Source organism: Lasiodiplodia theobromae, assembly GCF_012971845.1.
Source record: "Lasiodiplodia theobromae strain AM2As chromosome Unknown scaffold_28, whole genome shotgun sequence".
In the NCBI taxonomy this organism is placed as follows: Eukaryota; Fungi; Ascomycota; class Dothideomycetes; order Botryosphaeriales; family Botryosphaeriaceae; genus Lasiodiplodia; species Lasiodiplodia theobromae.
Window position 1 is genome coordinate 556,356 of NW_023336486.1, and position 22,768 is coordinate 579,123.

The following is a 22,768-nucleotide window of genomic DNA, read 5'->3' on the forward strand; positions in this document are numbered from 1 at the left end:
GGCGGTGCGGATGGTGTTGGCGGGGCGCGAGGTTGCGTTATGGTGCACACAACGGCAGGACTGGCGAGGGTGCGCGGCGGGGGCCAGCGCTAGGTGCTCCTACGGCGGGCCACGCGAGCAAAATCGCACAACCGCGCGTGCCCTGGCTGCGCGTCGCGCGCTGGCTGGCTGGCTGGCTCAATTGCGCTGCGTCGCAACACGCCACGGGAACTCCGGCAGCAGCGACGGCCTAGGGTGCGGTGGGTACCCGCCTCAGCGCGCACGCGATATGCCAATCGTTGCGAGGCGTGCAGGGCGTCTCCTGCCCGTATAGGCATGCGCAAAAAGGTAGAGTCACGAGCAGTGCGCTTGGCTGCCGCTGACCACGGGAAGCGCCGGCTGCGGCATTCCGCGTGCAGATGGCTGGTCATCCCCCGCCTGCGAGCGTGAGGGGGCGGGCGCCGAGGCACGCCAAAAATAAGAGAGCAGATAGATGGGCGGCCGGAGCTGAGCTCTGCGGACGCAGGTGCATTCCGTCTCCACGCGTGGGCATGCTATGCAGGCAAAATAGCGGGCCCCGCGGTGCAAGGCGCAGCGCTGTTGGGCGGCGCTTGTCGAATACGATTGGCGAGGGCGAGGCCTCCCAGCGGCGCTTTGACTCTAGGCGGCCCAAGGAGCCGCCGCAACCAAGCTGCTCGCACGCCGGGATACATCATCGCTCATCTCACGCCTCCCCGTCTGCTCGCCCTCCCGCCTCCCGCTCTCCTCCCTCCACGCGCTCTGCCTGCCGCTCTCCTCACCCTAGACACCCACCCGCCTGCGCGATGCCCATGCCCGAGTAGACCGGCTGCACCCGACCGCCGACGCTCCTATCTCCGCTCTCTGTCACTCCTTTGCCCACGGGCCTCGCGCTTTCCTTGTTCCTGAGCCGATCACCCGTCGTTCAAGCTGGCTGAGTAAGTTCAGCCTCGCCCTGCAGCGTCCCGTCCCGGAAGCATGCAGCCATGGGACCGCCATTGCACTACTGACCGTACGAGACACAGTTCATTTTTCTTTACGGTCGGGGGCTGGGGCCATGGCGGTGGCGGCCTAACACCGTCTTCCCGACTGTCGTCGCAGCGCCGCCCTGTCACGCCGACCAACAAGACGACGTCCACCATGAAGGCCCTCACCAAGTCCACCTCGACCTCTGCCCTGCCGCGCAATGTCTCTCCCGGACCTGTGCGTTCCATGCTGGGCCGCCCCGAGTCCGGCGTGCTCAACACGATTCCCGACCCACGCACGCCCAGTCCGAACAACAGACCAGGCTCGAGTGCAGAACGCCCGGAGACGCCGCGCCACCCGGATCTCAACGACGAGGTTGCCACGCTCAGCACGAAGCTGATTAACGCCATCAACCACCAAACGAACCTGGACGACAACTTGCAACAGGCTCGCGCCGAACTGGACATGGCACGCCGGCGGATTGGGCAATTGGAAACCGATGCACAAGAACACGCGCGCGTCATGCAGCGTATGGTGAAGAAGGAGGACTACGACAACCTAGAGATGACTTTGCGGAAGCAGCTATTGGAAGAGAAGAAGGCTCGGTTTGCCGCTGATCAAGAAAAGAAGAGGATTGAGAACGAACTCGAGGCCCTCACTACTGCTCTCTTCCAAGAGGCCAACACGGTATGTTGTGCAGCGACCAACCTGGCACATGTTCGAATGCACTGACACCCTACAGATGGTTGCTGCAGCAAGGAAAGAAACGGAAGCGTCCGAGCGAAGAGTCGAGCAGTATAAAACTCAGCTAAAAGACGCCGAGCTTCTACTTGCCTCACATCAGGAACAGCTTCGGGACCTTAAAGAAGTCATGGCGGCCATGACCGCTGAGAATGACGACAAAGAGACGACCGCCACGACGAATACGCACAACTCGACGGCGCCGTCAACGCCAGCTGCCGTTCCTGCAGACCGATCAAGCCGTGCCTCCGATAGAGCAAGCCTTACTCCGAATACGCCACATGATGAAGATGTTGAGCCTGCTCACCCATTGCACTTCACTCACTTGATTAGCCCGGTTTTGCGCACCGACGTGGAAGCATACAGCGAATTCCAGGAGCTGTTAAGGACTGCCAAAACACACACTTCTCTGCCGACTTCTCGCACCACGAGCGGAAACTACGGAGGCTTGAACGTCATGGGTCTCGGATCGATCGCCAACATTTCGACTGCCAGTCTTAGCCTGCAGCCCACGAACAGCTCTGAAACCTCTCTGCCGAAATCGGTCAATTCTGTGAACAAGGAAACTGGTGCCGTCCTCCCTGCCCTGAAGGAGATCAAATTCTACAAGCGAGCCCTAACGGAGGACATTGAACCCACTCTTCGCTTGGACAACGCCCCTGGTCTTTCTTGGCTGGCCCGCCGAACTGTTCTCAACAGCATGACCGCTGGATCGTTGACCATTGAACCACAGCCTCCATACGCCAGATACCGCGGGCCTGTTTTTGCTTGCAGCCTTTGCGGCGAAAACCGAGTGTCAAAAGTCATGAACAAGGATGGAACCGACCCCTATGCGCGAAAGCACCGGTTTAGAACCTCTGACGAAAAGGACGCACAACGGTACCCGCTGTGCGACTTCTGCCTCGGTCGAGTTCGGAGCTGCTGCGACTATATCAGTTTCTTGCGTCTGTGTCGGGACGGACATTGGCGCGCCGAGAACGGAGATGAGGAGAAAAGCGCGTGGGAAGAAAGTGTCCGGCTTCGCGAGCGCATGTTCTGGGCTCGTGTTGGCGGCGGAGTTGTCCCCGCTTACATCCATCTGAATCATAGCCCCAGAGGTGCCATGGCGGAGAAACGACGTAGTGGGGCAGCCGACCCGAGGAAAAGTGTTGAAAGCGAGTTAAAACTCAATCACGACGACAAGGGCGCGGCCGATCAGCTCCCGGACACGGAGAACAATACGACTCAGGAATTACAGGGTGAAGCGCAAGAGCCTCTGGATTCCTCGGAGCAGGAGAGCAGCATCGACACTGGGAGGCCGATCGTAACGACTACAGACAGCGATGCTCATCTGGAGCAGAAGCAAGATTCTGCTGTTGCCCTCGATTCGGATGATGAGCGAAGGATTGAGAAGGAAGCTGCGAAGCAATTACAAAGCGGAATGCGGAAGTCACTCGAGGCGCACGAGGGCGAGACCGAAGCTGACAAGGACGCTGATGACAAGCGAGCGGAACCCGAGACGCAGCCGGCCGAGACGCCGGAGATCGAGTCGGAGAAAACGGCAAGACCAGAAGCTAAGGCCGACGACGACGACGAGAAGAAATCGGTTGCCACCCAGGAATCCGATAATCGGGCTTCGCTGATGCCAGGCAGCTTTGAGTGAGAGAAGAAATTTCTTCTTTTGTCCGCACGCGATCCACCATCTTGGCTGACAGCAACTTCCCACGAACATTAGTCTCATGGCACGCTCGGCAGCTTTCCTTGCCATGGGCATGTTTTAGTGCGTTTTTGACGATTCCTGCGCGTTCCGTCGTATGTCGTTGCCTTCGTCGCGCGTCCTGCTTGTGCTGCATTTGCTCCTCAGTGCACTCGCACTCTCGATTCGTCATACCCAAACGCAACACGAACCGACGAATAGACCAAAAGTCTTTACGAACGCACATTGTCTTTTTACTCCTGCATGCCCGGTCTCTTCTGCACAGGATATCTTTTACTTCTTTGGCCATCAGTATCCACCATACGGACCTTGTAATGCGCGCATACGATACATACTTGCATCTTCAATTCGGACCGGGCTTTGAACCTTCATTCGCGCAATGGAACCTACAAGCTGCTCTGCAGGAGCTCCCTGGAGACAGTTACTTCATCTTTTTCTCTTCGCGCAAACAGTTTCATCACGAGTAGGCAATTTTAATGCATGCGAGTAATGCGGGCAAACGTCTCTTTTTCTTTTTTTTTTGTCTGTCATCGAGACGCACCCGCATTGCTCGTGGAGAATTCTTTATCACGGAAGGAAGGATATCGCAGACGTCACACATGTCATGGTCAGGAAGGGAACGGGAAGTCCTTGCGGAAAGTGAAGCAGGACGGATGTTTTTTTTTTTTGTTTTTCACGCCTTGATGCATTGAAGGAATGGGAGGGAAGAAGGGATAATCAGGTTCAGGGACAGCGCCTGCGGATAGACGGTGGTTTCGAAGACGTGGTATGGAATTCCTCATTGTTGGATTGGGTCTGGGGTCTCGGGGCCTTGGGCTTGGACTCGTGTTGGTTTCAGCGGCTTTATCTGGCTTTTTTTTGTATAGACTCGACTGCTTTGGATGCACGTTTGCTGTCCAAAAGAGGGTTGAGAAAAGTCAAGCGGGTAAAGAGGATGTCTTTGTTTTGCGTAACGCACACTTGTACGATAACGAATATCTAGTAGGAAAGGGACCGGGTCCTGTCGAAATTAATGGCTTGGTTTTGGGCTTTTATTTTCTTTTTCTGTTGTTTAAGTGATGCTCGGGTTGAAGGAAAAGCAGCGTCTGCAAAAGGCGGGCCGGTCGGCTCCTTGGGCTGCTTAGAGTTTTAATATGTCAGACCTCACTGCATGAATTATAAGAATCTCGAGCACGGTGCAAGTTGCCGAACCTGGTGGTGCACTCAAATCAGCCTATCGTCTTCTGTTATGTTATTAATTTTGACCTGATTCACTTTTTCGAGATGAAAAGCATGACGGATCTTGGGTGGTGACCTTTTTTTTTATGTAAAAGTAGGCTTCTTCAGACGCTAGCGATATTCAAAAGTAAAAACCGCTATGTTGCCTGCGAAGATAGAAGAAACAAAACGCAACCTATAGTACAGTAAAGCGGAGGTCACCCGAGCTCGAGGGGCGTTTCTTTTGTCCTTTTACCTCCGCCTTCCTCTCCTGGCTTCTATATTCCATCTGGACCCCTCTAACATATTGTTGCCTGTCGTAGAGTGGAATGGCGTTGAAGGCTGGATCGATGCGTACCCGGTTCGGGGATTTACATGACGACGCAGGACCTGAAAGCGGGCCAAGGCACATTCAGGGGGGAGCCATTTCTTCCTGGAACGATAGTGCCCATTGTGAAAGTTTTGGATGGTTGGTTAAAGAATGAGTGTGGATAAGTTGCGAGTGAACTCAAAGATTGTTTTGGTGGTGAGAAAGAGGACTGAGGATGGCGGCACCTCTATCGTTATATAGCCGGGAGCGCTGTGCCTATTGATGCATGGATCTGGTAATGACTCCACGTAGTGGTGGACAAGGAGGCTTTCAGCGAATAATCATGGTTGGACTTTCAATAGACAGTCTGGCCCAGGTTGTTTGTCCGGTGAGGATGTGGCGTTGGCTATTGAGGTATACTTTGGGATTCTTGGCGCGCATGTTCACTTGTCTTCACTGACGAGCAATTGCACAGCAACAAAACTTACTTTCACGACTATCTGATCCAAAATTTGGGCATAAACAAAGACAAACATGTCCCTTCGCGTGCCACCTACTTTCTCTTCCCGCTGCCTTCGCCAATCGAAAAGCCGATGGGATCATCCTTGCCAAGGATGGTGATGTCCTCGTCGATCTCCCGATGCACAACATTCTGCTTGCCATTTACCAGGCACGCAAGCATATAGTTCATGACGCAGCGAACGCCCACTTCTTCACCTCGCCTGACGATGTACCCGTTGATGTAGTCGACCTCGGTCTGCAATCCGCGGCGGGTATCGGCCAGCATGCTGCTTATGTTCTCAGCGGTAGTATTAGCGACAGACACGGCCAGGGTCTCCAAGCGCGATGGTGCAAAACGGGTGTCCAAGTTGGGCATACCCTGAAGCTCTGGCAGAGAACGGATGACCAGGCTGATCTCGGAGAGCAGGAGGCGCATGACGCGGGTGAAGTGGAAATTGTAGAGTAGCACCCCGTTGCGGACATCCAGTAGCGCCGTCATGGGATTGACCAAGCAGTTGACGGCCAGCTTCTCCAGCTGTGCGGAGAGCAAATCGGCGGGAGCCAGACCAACGGCGCAGAGGGCAGGACTGCGGATAAGCGTGCGGAGCAGGTAACGCGAGGACGATGCCCATACACTGCGCTCCTGCTCATTGTTGGGGTCGTCACGAGGAGGGCCAAGAGGGCCTCTTGGCAGTATGCCCACTTGTATTGTGCCCATACCAGCGTGGGTAGCAGAGAAAGGAGAAGATGAATGCACACCGTGGCTGATGATACCTTGCATGTAGTTGGGGCGAGTGGATTCGTCGGGAAACAGGTCTCTGTTGACCTCATCAATGACACCCATGCCGTTTTGCAAGAAGCAGATGGTCGACGAGGATGACAGGCGATGCTTGACAGCTGAGATGGCGGAAACAGTTGAGGGGGCCTTGGTGGTGACGATCAAATTAGTGATGGGGTCTGTCGAGTCGGCCCCGACACCGCGGGAAGCAGTGGTTCCATCAGGAGTGACTCTGGGCGAGGACTCCAATTTTGGGATGAATGTGCGCTTAGGATCATCTTCGAACTCGATCTCCTTGCCGTGCTCACGACGGTTTGGCATGGCAAGCTCAACGTCAAAGCCTCCCACTGTGTCGGGTACGCCGTCAGTCGTGAGCTGGATGCATTGGCCGGCAGCGCGCCACTCTTGCATGAGCGAGGGCTTATGCAACAGAAGTGTAATAGGAGGAGGGTCCGGCAGGGAGCTGAGTGAGTGGGCGATTAGCTTGCCGATGCTGCCGGTGCCGAGGATATAGATACGACGTGGAGTACGCGGCGCAGCGTGGGCTTCGGACTCCAGCTGGGAAGTTTGGCTGAAATGTCGAGCATGCGGGTCCATAGCAACACATCGGGGAGCGAGCCTGATTTTCCGGAGAAGGGTCGAAGGGGAGAGGAGGGCCACCCGGCCGGCAGCTCTGCTACCTGCGGGGCATGCTGTAGCGCGGCATGGTATTCTTGGCCGCAGCCGCGGGAGCGGATGTGTGCGAGCGAAGTGAGACAGGTTGAAGGCGGTGATGGTCAACGGGAAAGCATCAACAGAGGAGCAAATGCGTGATGTCGTCAAGCTTAACTCCGTCGAGGTCAAGGAAAAGTGGCGGCCGCCTTTCTCACCGCCTTGGCCGGCTGCAGCTTTTCCCGGCCCCGGCGCATTCCATCTCGAAAGTTAAACGCGCGACTTCAACATTCTACACCAGCACCTCCCACCATGGATACTCCCAGCTTACTGCCGCAAGTCGAGGCTTTGGCCGACAACATCGATGATCTGGAGGATTCTCTGGGCCCGCTGCTCCAGAGCGCCCTTTCAAGCCACGCTAGCAAACTGCCGCTGCTCGACAAAGCAAAGCTGTACACCCTTGTCACCTATGCCATAGAGTCCATACTCTTCTGTATGTTGTGCTTGCATTCCGTCCGCCCTCCCTTCGCTAATGGCGCATTGTAGCGTACTTGAACCTGAATGGCGTCAAGGCCAAGGAACACGCCGTCTTCACCGAGCTCACCCGTGTGCGCCAATACTTCCAGAAGATCAAGCAGGTCGAGGAGGCGCCCGTCAAGCCCAACCAGTCTCTCGACAAGGCTGCTGCCAACAGATTTATCAAAGCCGGCCTCGCCGGCAACGACCAGTACGACAAGGAGCGCGCCCTGCGCCAGGCCAAGGAGCGAGCCATTGCTCAGCTCAAGTTCGAGCAGCTGTCCAAGAAACGTAAGGCTGAAGAGAGCAAGGAATCGTCCGAATCCTCGAGTTCCGAGTCGGAGGAAGAACAGGAGCCAGAGCAGCAGCCGCCGCGGAAGAGCAAGCGCGCCAAGGCTGCCGAATTGTGGGAAGCTGAGGATAAGAAGCCGAAAGGAAAGAAGCATGGCAAGCAAAAGAAGACCGAGGAACAAGCTGCGGAACAAGAAGAGAATGTGAGCGGGGAGGATGGGGAAGTCAACGAGACCCGTAGCACACGGAGACAGAAGTCCAGCCACGTTCCACTCGGCCACAAGGGTGCATTCGAGGCGCTACTGAAGGGGCCCATCCCAAAAAGGGAGGAAACACAGGCACCAAAGAAGAAGGCAAAGGGTAAGAGGAAGTCAAAGGCGTAAACGCGTCAGGAGATCACCTTGTTTTCTGCATGGCTTTGGCGCGTCGGCGTTGTGGGAACTGGGAAAAGTCTCGGCATACCAACCCTTCATGAGGGGGTTTTCAGGAGTCTCAATCAATTTTCATTTGAACACGGCGATATGAACAAATAGGAATAAGTGACTGCCCGCTTGAGAAATCCTATAACACACACGTGCTCAACTGTTTCAAGTACCAGGTTGCTCTCCGCCCATCTACCAAGATTGGTCGTACTCATCAAAATGAGGCGATTCCTCGACACCATCGGAAGCATTAAGCTGGTTGGCTTGGTACTGTCCGGCTCCACCAAGTTCATGACCACTTCCTGACGACCCTGCTGACGAACAACTAGTGGGAACGCGACGCAGAGGTTCGGAAGTGGCGACCATGGGCTTATCCTCATTAGATGTCGTAATTCGATCGGCTCCGGCTGTTTCCTTCGTCATGATGGCTGAAAGTCGTTCCGAGATGAACTTGATGTCGCGCCGCATATCGGCCATAAGGTCGTTTGTAGAGGATTCCGACTGGCCACCCAGGCCACTGCCACATTGGGGACAGCTTTTGTTCAATTTCGTCGCAACTGGTGTGGCCTCGAACTTGAGGCGTGCGAGTTCGGAACTCACTGCCTGGCGGACAAGGTTTTCGAGAGTGATGTGTTCCATTTCGTGAGACATTGCTAAAGAGGGGCTGCTCATCTGCGAGATTCAAAATCGAGCTGGGTTTGGTACTGGAAACAAGAAAAAACGGGGCTGAATCGCTTATCTTATAGGCTTGATACTATGCAGTGCAGTCAGATGTGTGCAGTCAAATGGTCAATACCTGCCTAACGACGGTTGGCCCGGTATGACTAGTAGAGACTCTCATACCATGGTACAGCATCCCTTCCCCGGCGCAACGAACTTCAAACTGGACAACCAAGTCCTTTCAGCAACGCTGGCCCCTTGTATCTTCTAGGGTTCAATCCATAATCACCGAGGTCCTTTCCGCAACTCATGCCTTCGGCTGCGAAATTGAGACCCGATTGAACGACGCCGTCATGATTCAAACAGTAACCTTGCCCATGGCACCAGAAAGAAAAATATTAGTCACATGCAAACTCAAGAATCTTTTTTTAAGTCTACTTAGGCATGGAGCAGTGCCTTCAGCTGCTCATGTTTAGCTGCTCACTTAATTTGAACCATGAGTAGACCGTAAAGCTCATTTTGTAGCTGACCCTGGCAGTGGTGATGGCGGGTAGCAAGAAAGAGCTTGAAAGGTGAGCTCTTTTCCAACGCCTGATTCTGTAAATTTTGTGCAGGGTCGTGTGAATCCAACAATACCCAGAAACGCAGTCACTCTCGCACTGCCTGAAGCTTCAGCTTTCCCTCATTCCGAACCTGTGGACTCCTCCTCTGAGTCTTTTATATGAGATTCCATAACATACGCGACCACATTCTCCCAGGACAGCCCCTTGGGCAAGTTTGGCGAGAGCTTGTCCTTGATTCGCAGCAGAATTGCCTCGTTCCTTCCCATAAGTTCCTTCCACTGCTCAGCCCTCCCATTGTCTTTCAAGCACGTGGGAGGAGATATGGCTGAGAGCTCCATAAGCTCAGAAGAGACTTTGTGGAGCACAAACAGGTCGGTTTGCATCTCCCTCTTCAGTACATCGTCCGCACCAGTATTGTTCTTCAGTTCGTTGTTGCTCGTCTCCAGATCTTTGTTCTTGCTGCGTAGGTGGGCAATCTCAAGGCTCAGCTGCACATTCTCCTGGAAGCTCGCAACTGCCTTCTGCTTCCAATTCTCTATGCGTTCCTTGTTGATTCGCTTTTCGGATTCTACGCACTTCTTCTCGTTCTGTCGAATGTATGCGAGGAGACCCTCACTGTCAACAGAAGCCTGGATAGAAGTGAGCATCACTGTCTACGCGAACCCAAAGAAGTCGGCATACCTTTCGCTTTTTAGCGGTGCCAAAGTCCAGACTGCGTTTGATCGGTTTGTCTGTGAGGTTCTTCTCGCCAGTGATATCTGGAAAGAATACTGTCAGAGGCTTAGCTGATGGAAAGAAGATTCATGGCTGTAGGCTCACCTTGTTTCACACTGGCAACGGTCGCTAGAGGTACAGAATCCATCTTCCTGAAGCCAGGAAAGAATGAAGGAGCAGTCGGCCGTTGTGGTATTGTGCCTCCTACCTTGGTTGTGATGTAGAGTGAGAGGCAGATTTGTAGGAACAGCAGATGTTTGAGTCTTTTGTTTATGCGCAGTTGAAAACCCTGAATGCGATTAAGACATTGTGAAAGGAAAGGACGGTCCCTGCCTGTTCGGGTTCTGAAAATGCTCAGAAGTGAAACAAGACTGTTTCAACCCATGCCAGAAACTAACTCTTCGGGGAATAGAGCTTTCATCACACAGTCTTCGTAGATTCACGTCGTGGGAGATATTGGCAGGCACTATTCTGAAATCATCGCAGAATGGATGAGTAGGAAGTTGTTGCATTATCATCTTTATCTCTTAGCTACTCATAAAAGAGACTCACAACCTCCGGAGGCTTTTCTTCCTTGCTAATAACCTTCTTGCAGTGACACTATATGCCGAATTAGTATGAGCAAAAAAGTTATCTTCAATGAGTGCTTACCTCCATTGTGATCTTTTCGAATGGTTCTCGATCCAAATCCAGGCTCGCAGACCTCTAGTCATGGCACTGCGGAGGTGCACTGCTTGTGCAAATTCATGAGCGCCTTCATCCAAGAGAACCCGAGCCCTTTGACTTTCTGTCAATATCCTCGGTAGTCTCCTGGATAAGCTGCTCGACTGCCTGCTGGACTTCATGCTGCGTATGCTGGGTGCCGGACTGATGGACAGCCTGGAGGCCACTCGGCTGAGCTACGTGCTGAAGAGCTTGCTGAGCAATAATTTTGGCAGCCTTTTCGATCTCTTTGATAGCTACTGCATTGGCCCTCCGTAGCGTATCCTCCCAGTTCGTCTCGAAGGCAACTTGACTCTTCACGTGGGCCAAGTAGAGCTCGCTGCCATTGATCCACGCATTGAACTGCATCCTCCGTCCATCATCGGCGGCGTAGATACCACCGCCGATTGAGCGGAGGAATTCCTGCTGGCGGCTGCAGATGTCGTGCAGTGCAACCGCCATTTCAGTCCTACTTCCCAATGCCTGATGCATCTTCTCCAGCTCCTCGTTCTTCTGCGCCAACGCGTTCCGGCGCTCAAATGAGATGGGCCTATCGAGGCGGCCAGCGATAGTCGACTTGAGACGGGCTATCTCCTCCTCCTGACGCTCGATCTGGCGGTTAGCCTCAGCAATGGTGTTGTTACGCTGCACGACGACGGCGTTGAGGCGAGTCAACTCAACAGCACGATTCTCCTCGTGGATGAATGCGCGCGTCAGTTGCTCAGTCGATCCAGCGAGTTGCATCGGGATATTCTTGCGCGTGGAGATGAGCTCGCGAGGACCGGTAGAGAGGCGCCGCTCGTCTTCACGGCGCCGCTCCCGCTCATAGCCCGCCAGCTGGTGAGCGCGGGCCTGCGGGTTCTGCTGCGACTGCTGCTGCTGCTGCTGAAGGAAGCTGCTGCGCGGCAGATCTTGCTCACCGGGCTCTTGCTTGTAGAGGCGTTGGCCGCGGTCATCGAAAAGCTCGCGACGGCCTCCGTGCTCTTGGATTCGACCGTCGTCGCGGCGCCGCTCAGAGGAGACATTGCGCTCGGGTGAGCGGCGGGCGAGAGCGGAAGACGGACGCATCGTGTCGGCAACACGTGGAGCGGGCCTGTAAGGTAGGGCAGATGATAGAGAGGTGCGCTGGCGGCGGTCGTGCTGCTGATGACGCTGCAACGGTGTCGCACGCTGCCTGCGATGTGCGCTTCCTGCGTCACTGCGAGTCATTGCGAGGGTGATGCAGGATCGTAGAAGGGCCAAATTAGTTGATAAGGTTGGGTATATGAACGGTGCGAGGAGTTGCCGCCAAGACAGGTGCAAGTGTGGCGGCCCAGAAAGGCAGTCACTTCTCCCCGTGCGCCTTCCCCATCGATTGCAGCACTTCTGATGGGAAGCAAACGGTGGATGGGTGGCTGCAGAGTCTGAGGCAATGCTTGCTTCACACCGCGATATGAACACGTTTGTAGGCGGCTATGCGGATGTAGGTGTGGAATTGTCAATTTACATTCACGTCCAGACGATGATTTAAAATACCCATAACATGGGCGAAAAACAATACACGCTAGTCCCGAGAAAACTTGATCGCATCTCCAGGGGTGGAAACTGCAGTAGCAATCTATCGTGGTATCATGCCGTCCAGCCCTTGACGCCCAAATGCCGTAAAGAAGTCATATCCCTCATCATTTAATACCGAAACCATCCTTCATAGTATACGCCCAGCTCCCACCATCCCGCGAGAGCGCAGGCACCTAGCCCATCAAGCATCCTCTTGACTCGCCGAGTCCTTCTTCTCGTAGTCTGACAGGGCCATCTGCGCCTTGAACAGCTCCTTCTTCGCTTGGCTGGCCTCCACCTTGCTCTCGATGAGCTCCTCCCAAAGTCCTCGGACCGTCTGCTCTGCCTCACGGTGCTTGCGCCTCTCCTCTTCGAGCTCGGCGGTCAGGCTCTCGACCGTGATCGGCTTGGTCCAGAGACCACGCATGCCCCCGGAACTGACGTGGCTGTTGTCCGCGATGGGCTCGGTGGCGGCCAGGGCGCTTGAGTGGAAGCGGGACACCATGTCCGAGATGTGGCCGTTGGTCTGCGTGGCGCTGTGGTTGCTGGTGCCATTGCTGATGGTCTGGGTAGCTCTGTGGCTGTTCTGGACGGAGCTGCCGTTGTAACTGTTGCTTCGGATGTCGCTGGCGGCAGTGCAGCCACAGGTGCCGGAGAGTTTGGCCGTGGCACTGTCGCTGGGGCTCATCGTGAGAGGGATAAAGCCGTTCATCTTGTCTGAGGCTATGTGCGAGGGTGAGGTTGAAGTTGAGGTTGCTTTGTTACGGCCGAGGTAGGACAGCTGTGTTTCAGTGGATGTCGAAGTTTGCGCTGGATGGTCTCAGAAGAGGGTAGTTGTACCCGCAAAGGGTTCGTGAATGAGTGCCGGTAGCGAGGACCCTGCAGCCGGAACTACGCCGATAACACTTTCACCTGTATGTCTCAGTGTACAGCTTTGCACGTTAGATAGCATGGCAGTAGATGATTGGAGTTTGGCCAGCTGCATTAGACCGTCACCATGCTGCGGACGTTCACCAAGCGAGCCGCCCGACAATGGATCTGTGATAGGTTCAACTAGTGCCGCACTGATTTCCCCAAGAACTCGCAGGGTTGCTCGTGGAATAATGTAACAAAGGGGCATTGCAGATATAGATATGAAACGCCTGTCAGGGACTTCGGTACATGCCTCTAAACTAGAGCTTCGGCTCGCTCCGTTGCATTGCGATACTTGGCGAACTGACCCTGGGAATAGGATAAGACTCTTGAACAACGCACTGTTTCAGTGCCTATAAGATTTCCCAGCCGCCGCCATGCTAAACAAATCCAACGCAGGCACTCAACAAGAAAACGTCAAAGGTAAGGAAAGCTCGAAAAAGGGGATGCCTCTGAAAGAAGACCCAAGCATCCCGCCATCGAACCCGTCCAATTCTCAAGCTGCAGCTCGAGCACGAAAGCGGGGCAGTAGATATGCGTTCCGATGTAGACATGGGACGCCAAAACAAATGTCCAAAAAAATATGAGCAGAGAGCCGCCAGGACTGTTACATTTTGCCCTGTTCCATCATGACTTCGCCTGTGCCGTCTTCCTCTTTCGTGACTGTACCTGGTCTTGAGCAACAAGAGATACTGCAATCGTGACATACACTTATCGGCTCCGGTCGAATTCTTCGTCGCCAAATCTTTCCGCACTTGTTCCTCGTCCGTTGCGATTACCCCAGAAACTGCCGGCCCATGACTGCAGCTCATGCAATCCATCCCGAGCCCATGACATCACGCCGCTGTCTTGAGCATCACGATCTCCGCCCTCAAGGTCATGTTCTCCAATGCTTTCCATGCTGGAAATGCTGATCGGGCGTGCAGCGGAAGGGGAGTCATTCCGTGTCTGCGCAGTCTCGTCTTGGAAGTCGTCTCCTTCGTCATCGGATAGTTGGCGCGTGCCAAATGTAGGACGTGCTGAGCCGTGGAAGGGAGGGGGAGAGCGTGAGCTTGGGGAAGAATACGAACTCGATGCATGAGGTTGAGATGAGGATGCAAGGTTGCGGACGACGTCACCCTTGCATATTGGGCACGTGCGTCGCCGCGTCGTCAGCCAAGGAGTTCTATTAATGTCAGTGTTGATCTGGATGATGAATTAGGAGACCTGAGAACCCACATGCACTCTGCGTGAAACTCGTGGCCACAAGGAAGGCTCATTACTCTGCTCACACCATCCACATATTCTTCGAGGCAGACGACACACTCCTTTTGACGACCTCCATACTTGCGGCGCCATGCTGCGAGACCTGTCTCAGCCTTTTCTTTAGGGCTGGCCGAGCGGCCGACGCTGTGCGAAGTAGCGTCACCAGCCGTTCTACTCCTTGGCCGACTTCGCGAAGTATTGGCGTGAGACGAACTCGATGATTGCAGCAGTGGTGTCCGCGGGCTCCCTGCCGCGGGTGTAGCAATGGGGCTAGTTGATGACGAGCTATCGCCAGAACTTAGCGTCTGATATGTGCGGACTGGTAGTCTCTCAACAACGGACTTCGGAGCCCGCCAGCGACGCCGCCGGATCCGAGACCTCAGGAGGAGGAGAGCATACACCACTGTCAGAGTGACCAAGGGGCTGACAACAAGCACAAGCAAAGTGTCAAAAAAGGGACTGTTTGACATGCTTGTAGGCGTCAGAGTCACCCAAAGACCTTCATGTCTGTCAGAACCAGGTTGAGCGCCAGGGAGATTGCTCTGAGCGGCAATTTCTGTGGATGTTGGAGTGCTCTTCAAGCTGACTTTTGGTTTGACAGACGATGCGGGAGATGCTTGTATGGAAGCCTTTGCTTTTGCGTCCGACTGCTTATTCCATGGCATGTTGCTAAACCATCCGGCGTGCTTGTCCTGCTCCCTTTCCTTTGCCGCCGAATTCCTGTCCGAAGAAGCAGCTTTAGACTTTGCGTTGGCAGAGCTAAGCTCGGCATACTCTCCGCTTCCGGGAAGCACATTGCCACCAGCTAAGGATGTGGCACCAGAAGACTGCTTTGCGGTCGATTGCGTACTTGGATTCTCGTTCGCCAAAAGCTCGGTCTTTGGGGGGAGCAAGTCGGGATCCCTCCAGTCTTGCACTCCAATGACAAAATCGTCAGCAGACTCCGCAGGTGTGGCTAAGGACGTCGAGCCAGTCTTCTGCACGGCAGAAGTTGCAGTTTTCGCTTTTGTCGGCGCTTCGTCTTCCCAATCTTCCACAAGGATCCAATCAATGTTCCCACTACTAGGAGGTCTTCTACTTTCTTCCACAGTCGACTCTTTCCGTGAGCCAGTGCCAAAGATGGCAAGAAGCGAGCGGATCCAGCCGTGCTTCTCTCGCGTGGTCACACCACTCCGAACTTTTCCATTGGGGGATTGCGCGTCTTTGGCGAGATTCTTGGATGCAATTCGTCCTGCCGTCTTCTGAAAAGCCGGTGAAGTGGAAGTAAATGTTGGGCCGCTGGCTGGACTCTTTGAAGGCTTGCTTGCCTTCCCGAGACCAAGCTTCAGTGAATCCTCGGCAGGTAAGTTCTCAATAAGGCCTCCCGAGGGCACGAGCGAAGATAGCAGATGAGCGGTAGTGTGGGAAGTGAACAAAGCGGGTATCGTAATGTTGGAAGTGTCGCCTCGCGCGTACATTGTGACCAGAGGGCCACCACGGATATCGTCGCCCACAATGACGGCAACCCCACCTCTCCGCTGAGCCCACTTGACCTTCTCCAGGAAACCGCAGCCGCCGCGGCGAAGCAAAACAACTTTGCCGGCGATCTCAGCGCTCTCTTGCAGTGACTGGATATCTGCGTGGTCGCTGGTTTCGGAGACAGCCTTGCCCGATGACGGGGCGTTGGATTTGTGGGTCAGAACACGGTGGAAATGGTCGTCAGTGCCGTCATCGTCGAGCGGCTTCGCTCCAAGCTTAGGGACGGGTTGGGAGCGTGATTTCCCACCAAAGAGGCCGCGTCGGGGGCGATCCTGCCTGGAGCCGTCTGCGTCTTTGGCAGTTCGCGAAGCCTTGTCGAAGTGCGAAACGGAGGCTAGCCTGCCTCGCCTCTCGTCCCAGCCTGGCACGTCACTGCAGCCAAGCTCGCCGTCGACGCCTGCAGCGAGACCACCATGGGTCAGGGTGTCACCACCAAAGCCGCTGCCGGTCCAGAGTTGACCGCTGAGGCCCTTGGACGGCAGCGGAGGGCCAAACGCAGCAGGTCTGGCGAGGAAGAAGGTGGAGTTGTCGTCGGTCAAGCTGATGATGGCCGAAGGCGGGAACAGAGCGGGGGCGGAGAGGGAGAAGAGAGCGCTCAGCTTGCTCTTCTTGGGCGGGCTCGAGGAAACATGGGCGTCGCGGGCGGGTATGGCGATGTAGAGGATGAGGGTAACGGCGAGGACGCACGAGGACAGCGACAGCAGCAGGCGGAGCGGGCGCATTGGGGGCGGGTGGTTGTGGCGACAGGCGTTAGCCCGCCGCAGCGATATACAGGACCGCTGGGTGGAAGCTGGAGCTTAGTGTCGGGTGAGCATCTGGGGAATCTCAGGTGTTATGGAGCGGAGAAAGGGCCGAACGGCTCGTCAATCGGGGCAGGGCCGAGCGGGGCGTCGCGGTAGGCGACGTGGGTCAGTGACGAGAAGCACCGAGCGGGAGGTACTGAGCAGCAGGCGACGAGGGCGCGACGAGACGAGACAAGGCAGGGGTTCGCAGGCTGGCGTCTGGCGTCGCGGTGATGCAGAGCAGATGCAGGCGGGCGTCGGGCAGCGCGCACCGCCGCAGCTGAGCCCACGCCGCCGCTGCATGCGACACAGAGCAGCACATGACTGCACGAATAAGCGCCGCGCCACAGCTAAAATGCCGCTCGTTGCGCATTCCCATGTCATCATCGCGCACATGCTTGCAGCCGGGAGCCGGGGGCACAGAGCGCCTGAAGCTGATCGCCCGCCCGCCCGTGAACGTCGGGCCAAGCCTTCGGGGGGCTCGACCGCCCCCGCCCTGGCTCCGGCGCCCCTCCCCCAACCACCGAACACTATCACCACCGCGACTCCCCGCGGCAGCGACTCCTCGTCGCGCGCCTGCCTGCCCGCCTGCGCAATGGCACCTGCCTCGCAGCGTCGACACGTAGACATAGCTAATCCACCACGCCGCTCTCTCTCCCTGCTCTGCCCTCCACGCTCCTTGTGCCATTGCTACCTGTGAATCACCTACGCCTCCCTTTACGATTTTTCTTTCAGCCCTGTGCATCCTATCGCCTGAGTCGACCGCTGCTCGCGTCTGCCGTCTGGGAATACGGACGCGTCTCTCGTGGGATCCAACGCCTTTTATCTAGCTCTCCGGCCTCTGCTTGCGCAGAACCTCAGCCGCCATGAATATCAACAGGCCTGCCGACAACCCTATCGTATTGCCCGGCATGAGGGTCAAGACCAGCGAACGCCCTCCGCCGCGCCGCGTGCACGGCCTCAGCTGGCTGCCGCCCGCCATGCGCAACCACATCATTGCCATGCTGGGCGAGTTCACTGGCACCTTTCTCTTCCTGTTTTTCGCCTTCGCTGCAACTCAGGTCGCCAACACTGCTCCTCCTAGCAGCCAGAAGCCGAATGTGGCTGTCCTCCTTTACATCAGCCTGGCCTTTGGCTTTTCTCTTGCCGTCAACGTCTGGGTTTTCTTCCGTATTTCGGGAGGGGTCTTCAATCCTGCAGTGAGTGCTCTCCCCCACTTCGCCGTATGCTGCTGATCCCTCCTCAAGGTCACCCTCGGACTCTGCCTGATCGGAGCCGTTGGGTGGATCAGGGGCTTCTTGATCATTCTCACACAGATGGTTGGCGCCATTGCTGCTGCTGGCATCGTCTCGTGTCTCTTCCCAGGGCCTCTCAACGTCCGCACCACTCTTGGCCCTGATACGTCAATCGTCCGCGGCCTGTTCATTGAGATGTTTCTCACTGCCCAGCTCATTTTCACCATCTTCATGCTGGCTGCCGAGAAGCACAAGGGCACCTTCCTCGCCCCGGTCGGCATTGGCCTGTGCCTTTTCATCGCAGAACTCGCAGGTATGTGCCTCACGCCATGCCTACGTATTGAGTGAGTGCTAATTGCTTCAGGCGTCTACTTTACTGGCGGAAGCCTCAATCCCGCCCGGTCCTTCGGCCCGGATGTCATTCTGCACACTTTCAATGGCTACCACTGGATATACTGGGTCGGCCCGGCGTTGGGCGCGCTCCTGGCTGTCGCACTTTACCGTCTGATCAAGGCACTCGAGTACGAGACGGCCAATCCAGGAGCCGACTTTAACAAGCCAGATGCCGAAGTTTTCTACCCGGACGAGGACCCTGGTGCCGGACGCCGAGGCCATCATTCCTCCGGCTACGACGGAACCACCGAGGCTTACGTTACCCCACATGCCCCAACAATTGCACTTCCAACGCCATCCTCTACAGGTGGCCACCTGAACCGCTCTCGTCTTCAGTCAATCGCAGGACAGACGGCTTCTGAATATTCCACTAGCCCCGACCACCGTTCTCATCACTCCTTGGGTGAGGATACTTATAACAAAGCCCCAGGTGCGGAAGAGGGGAATCTGGGTCTACCACGCTAATCAAGCTTCCAGAAGGTTGCAGCAAGGGTTGTGCAAAGGCGGGTAAAGACAGGTCTTGCCCCTCGTTTTGTTTTCGGTTGAATTGGCCCAGTGGAGATACTTGACGGTGTTGCTGATGTACCACACTGCCATCGCACTAATGCAGCATGTATCTGGCGTGAGTCTGTCTTGGAACCGGCACTGATAGATTAATGGTAATGGGAAGAATGCTATCCGCTTCAGAGGACAAGAGAGACCGTTGCGTAAACACAATAGAGCAGGTATGACCCAGAGATATCGCTCTTGTATTGACTCCATTCTGTGCAACATTCTCCCCTGTAGCCGAATCTACTTCCCACATTACGCATGCCAGCAAGGATCTGGGATTTTACCAGATGAAGCGAAAGTCGAGCAGGGACGCCACTTTTGGAATGGTTCGGTCGGCCGCATTCGTTCGGTGCTGACGGCCGCATTTGCTTAATGTCTTGCTGCAGGAATGATGTACATGATGTTTCAGAAGCAGGTACGAGACATTTCCAGACGCAGAAAGACGCATTACACCTCAGACAATGAGGACTTCAGTGCTACTGAAACACAAGGTAAGGCACCCTGCGTTCGCGCTACTGCCTTCAGAATCGTCTTTCCGCCTTTTATCTCCCACGTGGCACAGCAATAGAAGCCCAACGATCCGCCCTCCTCACTATCAGACATCATATTACTTCGGCCATTGAAAATAAGCTGTAGGCTTAGCTCATATTAGGGGGATGCAGTAAGTTTATCACCTTTGAGTCTAATGAGATAAAATCACCGATTTTAGCACTGGCTCTCTGCTGCTCCAATATGACGCGAGCAACACCCTCACCAGCCCCCAAAGGTACTCGGCGGACGAGGCAAGAACAAAAGCATCTCGAAATGCCAATTATCGTCCGATTTTGGTTGACGATTATTATCCCGTCATGGCTGGTTTCCTCACAACGAAGGATTAAGGATACGACCGGCGATTTTACCTCTCCCACGATCTTTCGTAAGTAGTAAAGACCAAGTACATGATCTACAAGAATTTTTCTACCCCCACTAAACTTCAACTTTCCCCAGGATGAGGTGAATTGCCATAGTATCCCACGGACGTAGCCTGGGCGAAGCACCGATCTTACGGTAGTGAGGGTCTCCACACCTTGTCCGGACTGCGCACACGAACGAGTTCCCCGCACTACGCCATCGTTCCACAAAGGTCTCGTCACAGTTATTCTTTCCCGGAGAAAATAATTCATGAGCAAGGCTGTCGCCAAGAGAACCAGGCAGAAGCCATGCAAGCAGCCGTAAGCGTCGGTACTGCGTCCAATCCTAAAGAAGTACCCTGTGCTTCCTCAGCTGGATGCACGTTCAAGTGGCTGTTGACCAGGCTGCACCGGCCGACAGCAGGCTCCCATCGTGGCACTAATGAGCACCAAGAGTGCACAAGGCGCGTAAGAAGCGGGGAAACGGCGGCAGCCGCGGGCGACGAGGGGCATACTTATTGACTGAAAGGCTGCTCTGTGGTCATCAAGAACATAAACTTCCCCTCATCGCGTATTTGTCTCCCATTCACCCACCAGTGCTCTTGCTATCAACCTTCCCGCGACAGTACGTCAGGCCTTCCATCCTGGGAGTGCAGACGAGCCAAAGGACAAGATGGCAGAGACAACGTCTTTCCCATTTGATCTCTCCACTTTCCCTAAAGGCCAGCCCCGATTGTCGTACGTACCTATCTGATCAGTAAATAACCGTAGCGAAGTCACTAACATTCAAGCGCAAAGGCCATATGCCAGTGGGCCAGTATGGCTGTCATTCGGTCCTGCGGCGCCTCCCTACCTCATCCCACAAGCTCTGATACCGCCGTCAATTCTCTGCAATTCGCGCCATTTGGGTAACCGCGCGGCATCAGAGCTTCACGGGCAGTCCACGACTCCTTTCGTTTGCGTCCACGACGTCGACGCTGACGTCGCTCATACTTTCGTGCATTACCTCCACACAGGAGAATACCAGACCCTGAACTCGTCGAGCCCTCGCGACCATCCTGGTGGATCCAACGAGGAGAAGAGCCGAGAGCACCGTCGTGCTCTACTTGCCTATGTTGCTGCAACAGTCCACCAGTTGGACGGCCTGCGTAGGCTTGCACGTGAGAAAGCGCAGGCAATGGGGCAGATGCTACCGCCGTGGGTCGTGCTACACGACGTGGAGTCTGCGTATGAAGGTTTGAGAGAGCGAGACGACTGGATGGATGGCCACATGACTGACGCCATTCGTAAATACGTGAACGGCGGAAATCTCGACAGAGACCAACAGTTGGACAAAGGATTGAAGAGCATCTTTGCTTGTGCAATTCTCGATGCTGTTGGCGAAGTGTTTTCCCATGGTATGGGACAAGGCGGAAACGATTCTCTGGAGATGCCAATGGCGCCGGAGAGTGTGAATGTGGAAGATGAAAGCGAGGCGTACTGTTCAGAGTTGAGCTCTGATGCCGAGGTCATTGAGTTGGACCCCTCCTTGAACTCTGGGAGTGAGAAGACGCACTGGCTCGTTGAAGATGAGCCGGGAGAGCCTGCGCCCTACAGTGGGCATGGCCCCCAGTCCCCGGATGCGGTGACTGCATCAATCCCTGAATCGGACCAGATGACCATGCTGGAACGACCGAGTCCCTCCGCCAGCCCTCGAGCCCCTGGGTCTACCACGAACATCTCGCCCTCTGTCTTTCCCAAGACACGGCACCGCCCCAGTCGGGAGCCTCGTATGGTAGATCCAGAGCGTACTAAAACCGGTGCTCTGCCGCCACACATCATTGAGATCCCCTACCGTCCCTCGCCTGCTTCTCCGCCACTTCCACCACCCCCTCCACCGGAAATTCCCGGAGTACAAATTGTCGCAATGGAAGATAATAGGAAGATTGGAGACTCCGCAGAGCCAATCATGACTTATGAGGGGACAGCAAGGAACACCCAAGCCAACAAAGCTCCTCACAAGCAAGTTGAGCAGCCACCGATGCTACCAATGCCGCCTCATAGTCCCTTTCCCCAGGACAGAAACCCGGGATTCATCAGATGGACTCATCCAGAATTGACAGAGTCTCTTTCAAAAGACGACAAGCCCGGCATCGAAGGGTCTGCGCTCGAGAAGAGGAAGTATAGGAAGAAGAAATCAACCAAGCGTCCGAAAAGCAGCATACCACCTACCGATTGCTGGTTTCCCGCTCCGCCAGGCCCACACCTTTCTCATCCCATGCCGCCTCTCGGCCCGTTCCCAACTATGAGGCGGAATTTCCCAATCAAGAATTCTCCTCCCCCTCCCCCTCCTCCTCCACAAGCCATGGTTGAAATATTACCACCACCACCACCTCCTCTTCCTCCTTCTCCTCCTCAGCCGATGACCACCACATCTTCGCCAGCACCCCCGCCTCCTCCGCCAGCCCCGGTACCCCCACCCGTAGCATACTTCTCGTATCCATCGGACTCTCACATGCCGCCACCACCACCGCCTGATCCCCAACCTGACAACATGCCAATCCCGAAACTGTCTCCCAATCCCTACAAAACAATGTTGCTGCCGCCCATGCCTCCAACAGGACCGCCGCCACCACCGCCGCCGCCGCCTCCTATAATCGATGTCTCTTGGGCCGGCATGGACGTGCCACCACCGCCAGTCTCACCGCCCAACCCTCCCTCCACTATCGCATCGAGCGAGATGACCAGTGACGCAGGAGGCGACGACCACGGCGGCGCAACGTGTGCGCGCATGTCAGCCCACCTGGCCGGGAGGGGCTGGAGGCGATGTGATCAGTGCAAGGCCTTGGTGATGTTGGCTACCCAGGTGGCCAGGAGCCAGCAACGGGAGGAATCAGACGATGAGGACGAGGGGGAGACGAGCGAGGATGACGGCGAACACCATGGCTACGAAACAAGCTCCATGATGTCGGTTCCATGAAGCAGAAAAAACATTCCTTTATTCCCCCTTTTTCTTTTCTT

The 22,768-nt window shown here is 55.4% G+C and overlaps 9 protein-coding genes across 9 annotated transcripts; 4 read left to right on the forward strand and 5 right to left on the reverse strand.

Moving 5' to 3' along the window:
- Nucleotides 1–1,137: 1,137 nt before the first annotated feature.
- Nucleotides 1,138–3,346, forward strand: LTHEOB_8796 (GDPGTP exchange factor Sec2p; the record flags this gene model as incomplete). The annotated part of the gene is made up of 2 exons (XM_035518312.1): nt 1,138–1,650; nt 1,706–3,346. 2 exons carry the CDS (start codon nt 1,138–1,140, stop codon nt 3,344–3,346), a joined length of 2,154 nt encoding a protein of 717 aa, XP_035370101.1.
- A 2,114-nt stretch (nt 3,347–5,460) lies between these two features.
- LTHEOB_8797 (2-dehydropantoate 2-reductase) lies at nt 5,461–6,783 on the reverse strand (the record flags this gene model as incomplete). Its single annotated transcript, XM_035518313.1, has 1 exon — nt 5,461–6,783. The coding sequence occupies one exon, from the start codon at nt 6,781–6,783 to the stop codon at nt 5,461–5,463; it is 1,323 nt and encodes a 440-aa protein (XP_035370102.1).
- Nucleotides 6,784–7,149: 366 nt separating this feature from the next.
- Nucleotides 7,150–8,027, forward strand: LTHEOB_8798 (Exosome-associated family protein; the record flags this gene model as incomplete). Its single annotated transcript, XM_035518314.1, has 2 exons — nt 7,150–7,330; nt 7,384–8,027. 2 exons carry the CDS (start codon nt 7,150–7,152, stop codon nt 8,025–8,027), a joined length of 825 nt encoding a protein of 274 aa, XP_035370103.1.
- A 1,381-nt stretch (nt 8,028–9,408) lies between these two features.
- LTHEOB_8799 (Cmgc mapk protein kinase) lies at nt 9,409–10,660 on the reverse strand (the record flags this gene model as incomplete). The annotated part of the gene is made up of 5 exons (XM_035518315.1): nt 9,409–9,918; nt 9,971–10,047; nt 10,109–10,292; nt 10,556–10,603; nt 10,655–10,660. 5 exons carry the CDS (start codon nt 10,658–10,660, stop codon nt 9,409–9,411), a joined length of 825 nt encoding a protein of 274 aa, XP_035370104.1.
- A 99-nt stretch (nt 10,661–10,759) lies between these two features.
- LTHEOB_8800 (Viral a-type inclusion protein) lies at nt 10,760–11,773 on the reverse strand (the record flags this gene model as incomplete). Its single annotated transcript, XM_035518318.1, has 1 exon — nt 10,760–11,773. The coding sequence occupies one exon, from the start codon at nt 11,771–11,773 to the stop codon at nt 10,760–10,762; it is 1,014 nt and encodes a 337-aa protein (XP_035370105.1).
- A 670-nt stretch (nt 11,774–12,443) lies between these two features.
- Nucleotides 12,444–12,953, reverse strand: LTHEOB_8801 (uncharacterized protein; the record flags this gene model as incomplete). The annotated part of the gene is made up of 1 exon (XM_035518319.1): nt 12,444–12,953. The coding sequence occupies one exon, from the start codon at nt 12,951–12,953 to the stop codon at nt 12,444–12,446; it is 510 nt and encodes a 169-aa protein (XP_035370106.1).
- A 1,616-nt stretch (nt 12,954–14,569) lies between these two features.
- On the reverse strand, nt 14,570–16,638 carry LTHEOB_8802 (Zinc finger RING-type protein; the record flags this gene model as incomplete). Its single annotated transcript, XM_035518320.1, has 2 exons — nt 14,570–14,645; nt 14,798–16,638. The coding sequence occupies 2 exons, from the start codon at nt 16,636–16,638 to the stop codon at nt 14,570–14,572; spliced, it is 1,917 nt and encodes a 638-aa protein (XP_035370107.1).
- A 926-nt stretch (nt 16,639–17,564) lies between these two features.
- On the forward strand, nt 17,565–18,791 carry LTHEOB_8803 (Major intrinsic protein; the record flags this gene model as incomplete). Its single annotated transcript, XM_035518321.1, has 3 exons — nt 17,565–17,897; nt 17,946–18,246; nt 18,298–18,791. The coding sequence occupies 3 exons, from the start codon at nt 17,565–17,567 to the stop codon at nt 18,789–18,791; spliced, it is 1,128 nt and encodes a 375-aa protein (XP_035370108.1).
- A 1,650-nt stretch (nt 18,792–20,441) lies between these two features.
- LTHEOB_8804 (Swi snf family DNA-dependent ATPase ris1) lies at nt 20,442–22,727 on the forward strand (the record flags this gene model as incomplete). Its single annotated transcript, XM_035518322.1, has 2 exons — nt 20,442–20,506; nt 20,567–22,727. 2 exons carry the CDS (start codon nt 20,442–20,444, stop codon nt 22,725–22,727), a joined length of 2,226 nt encoding a protein of 741 aa, XP_035370109.1.
- Nucleotides 22,728–22,768: the final 41 nt, after the last annotated feature.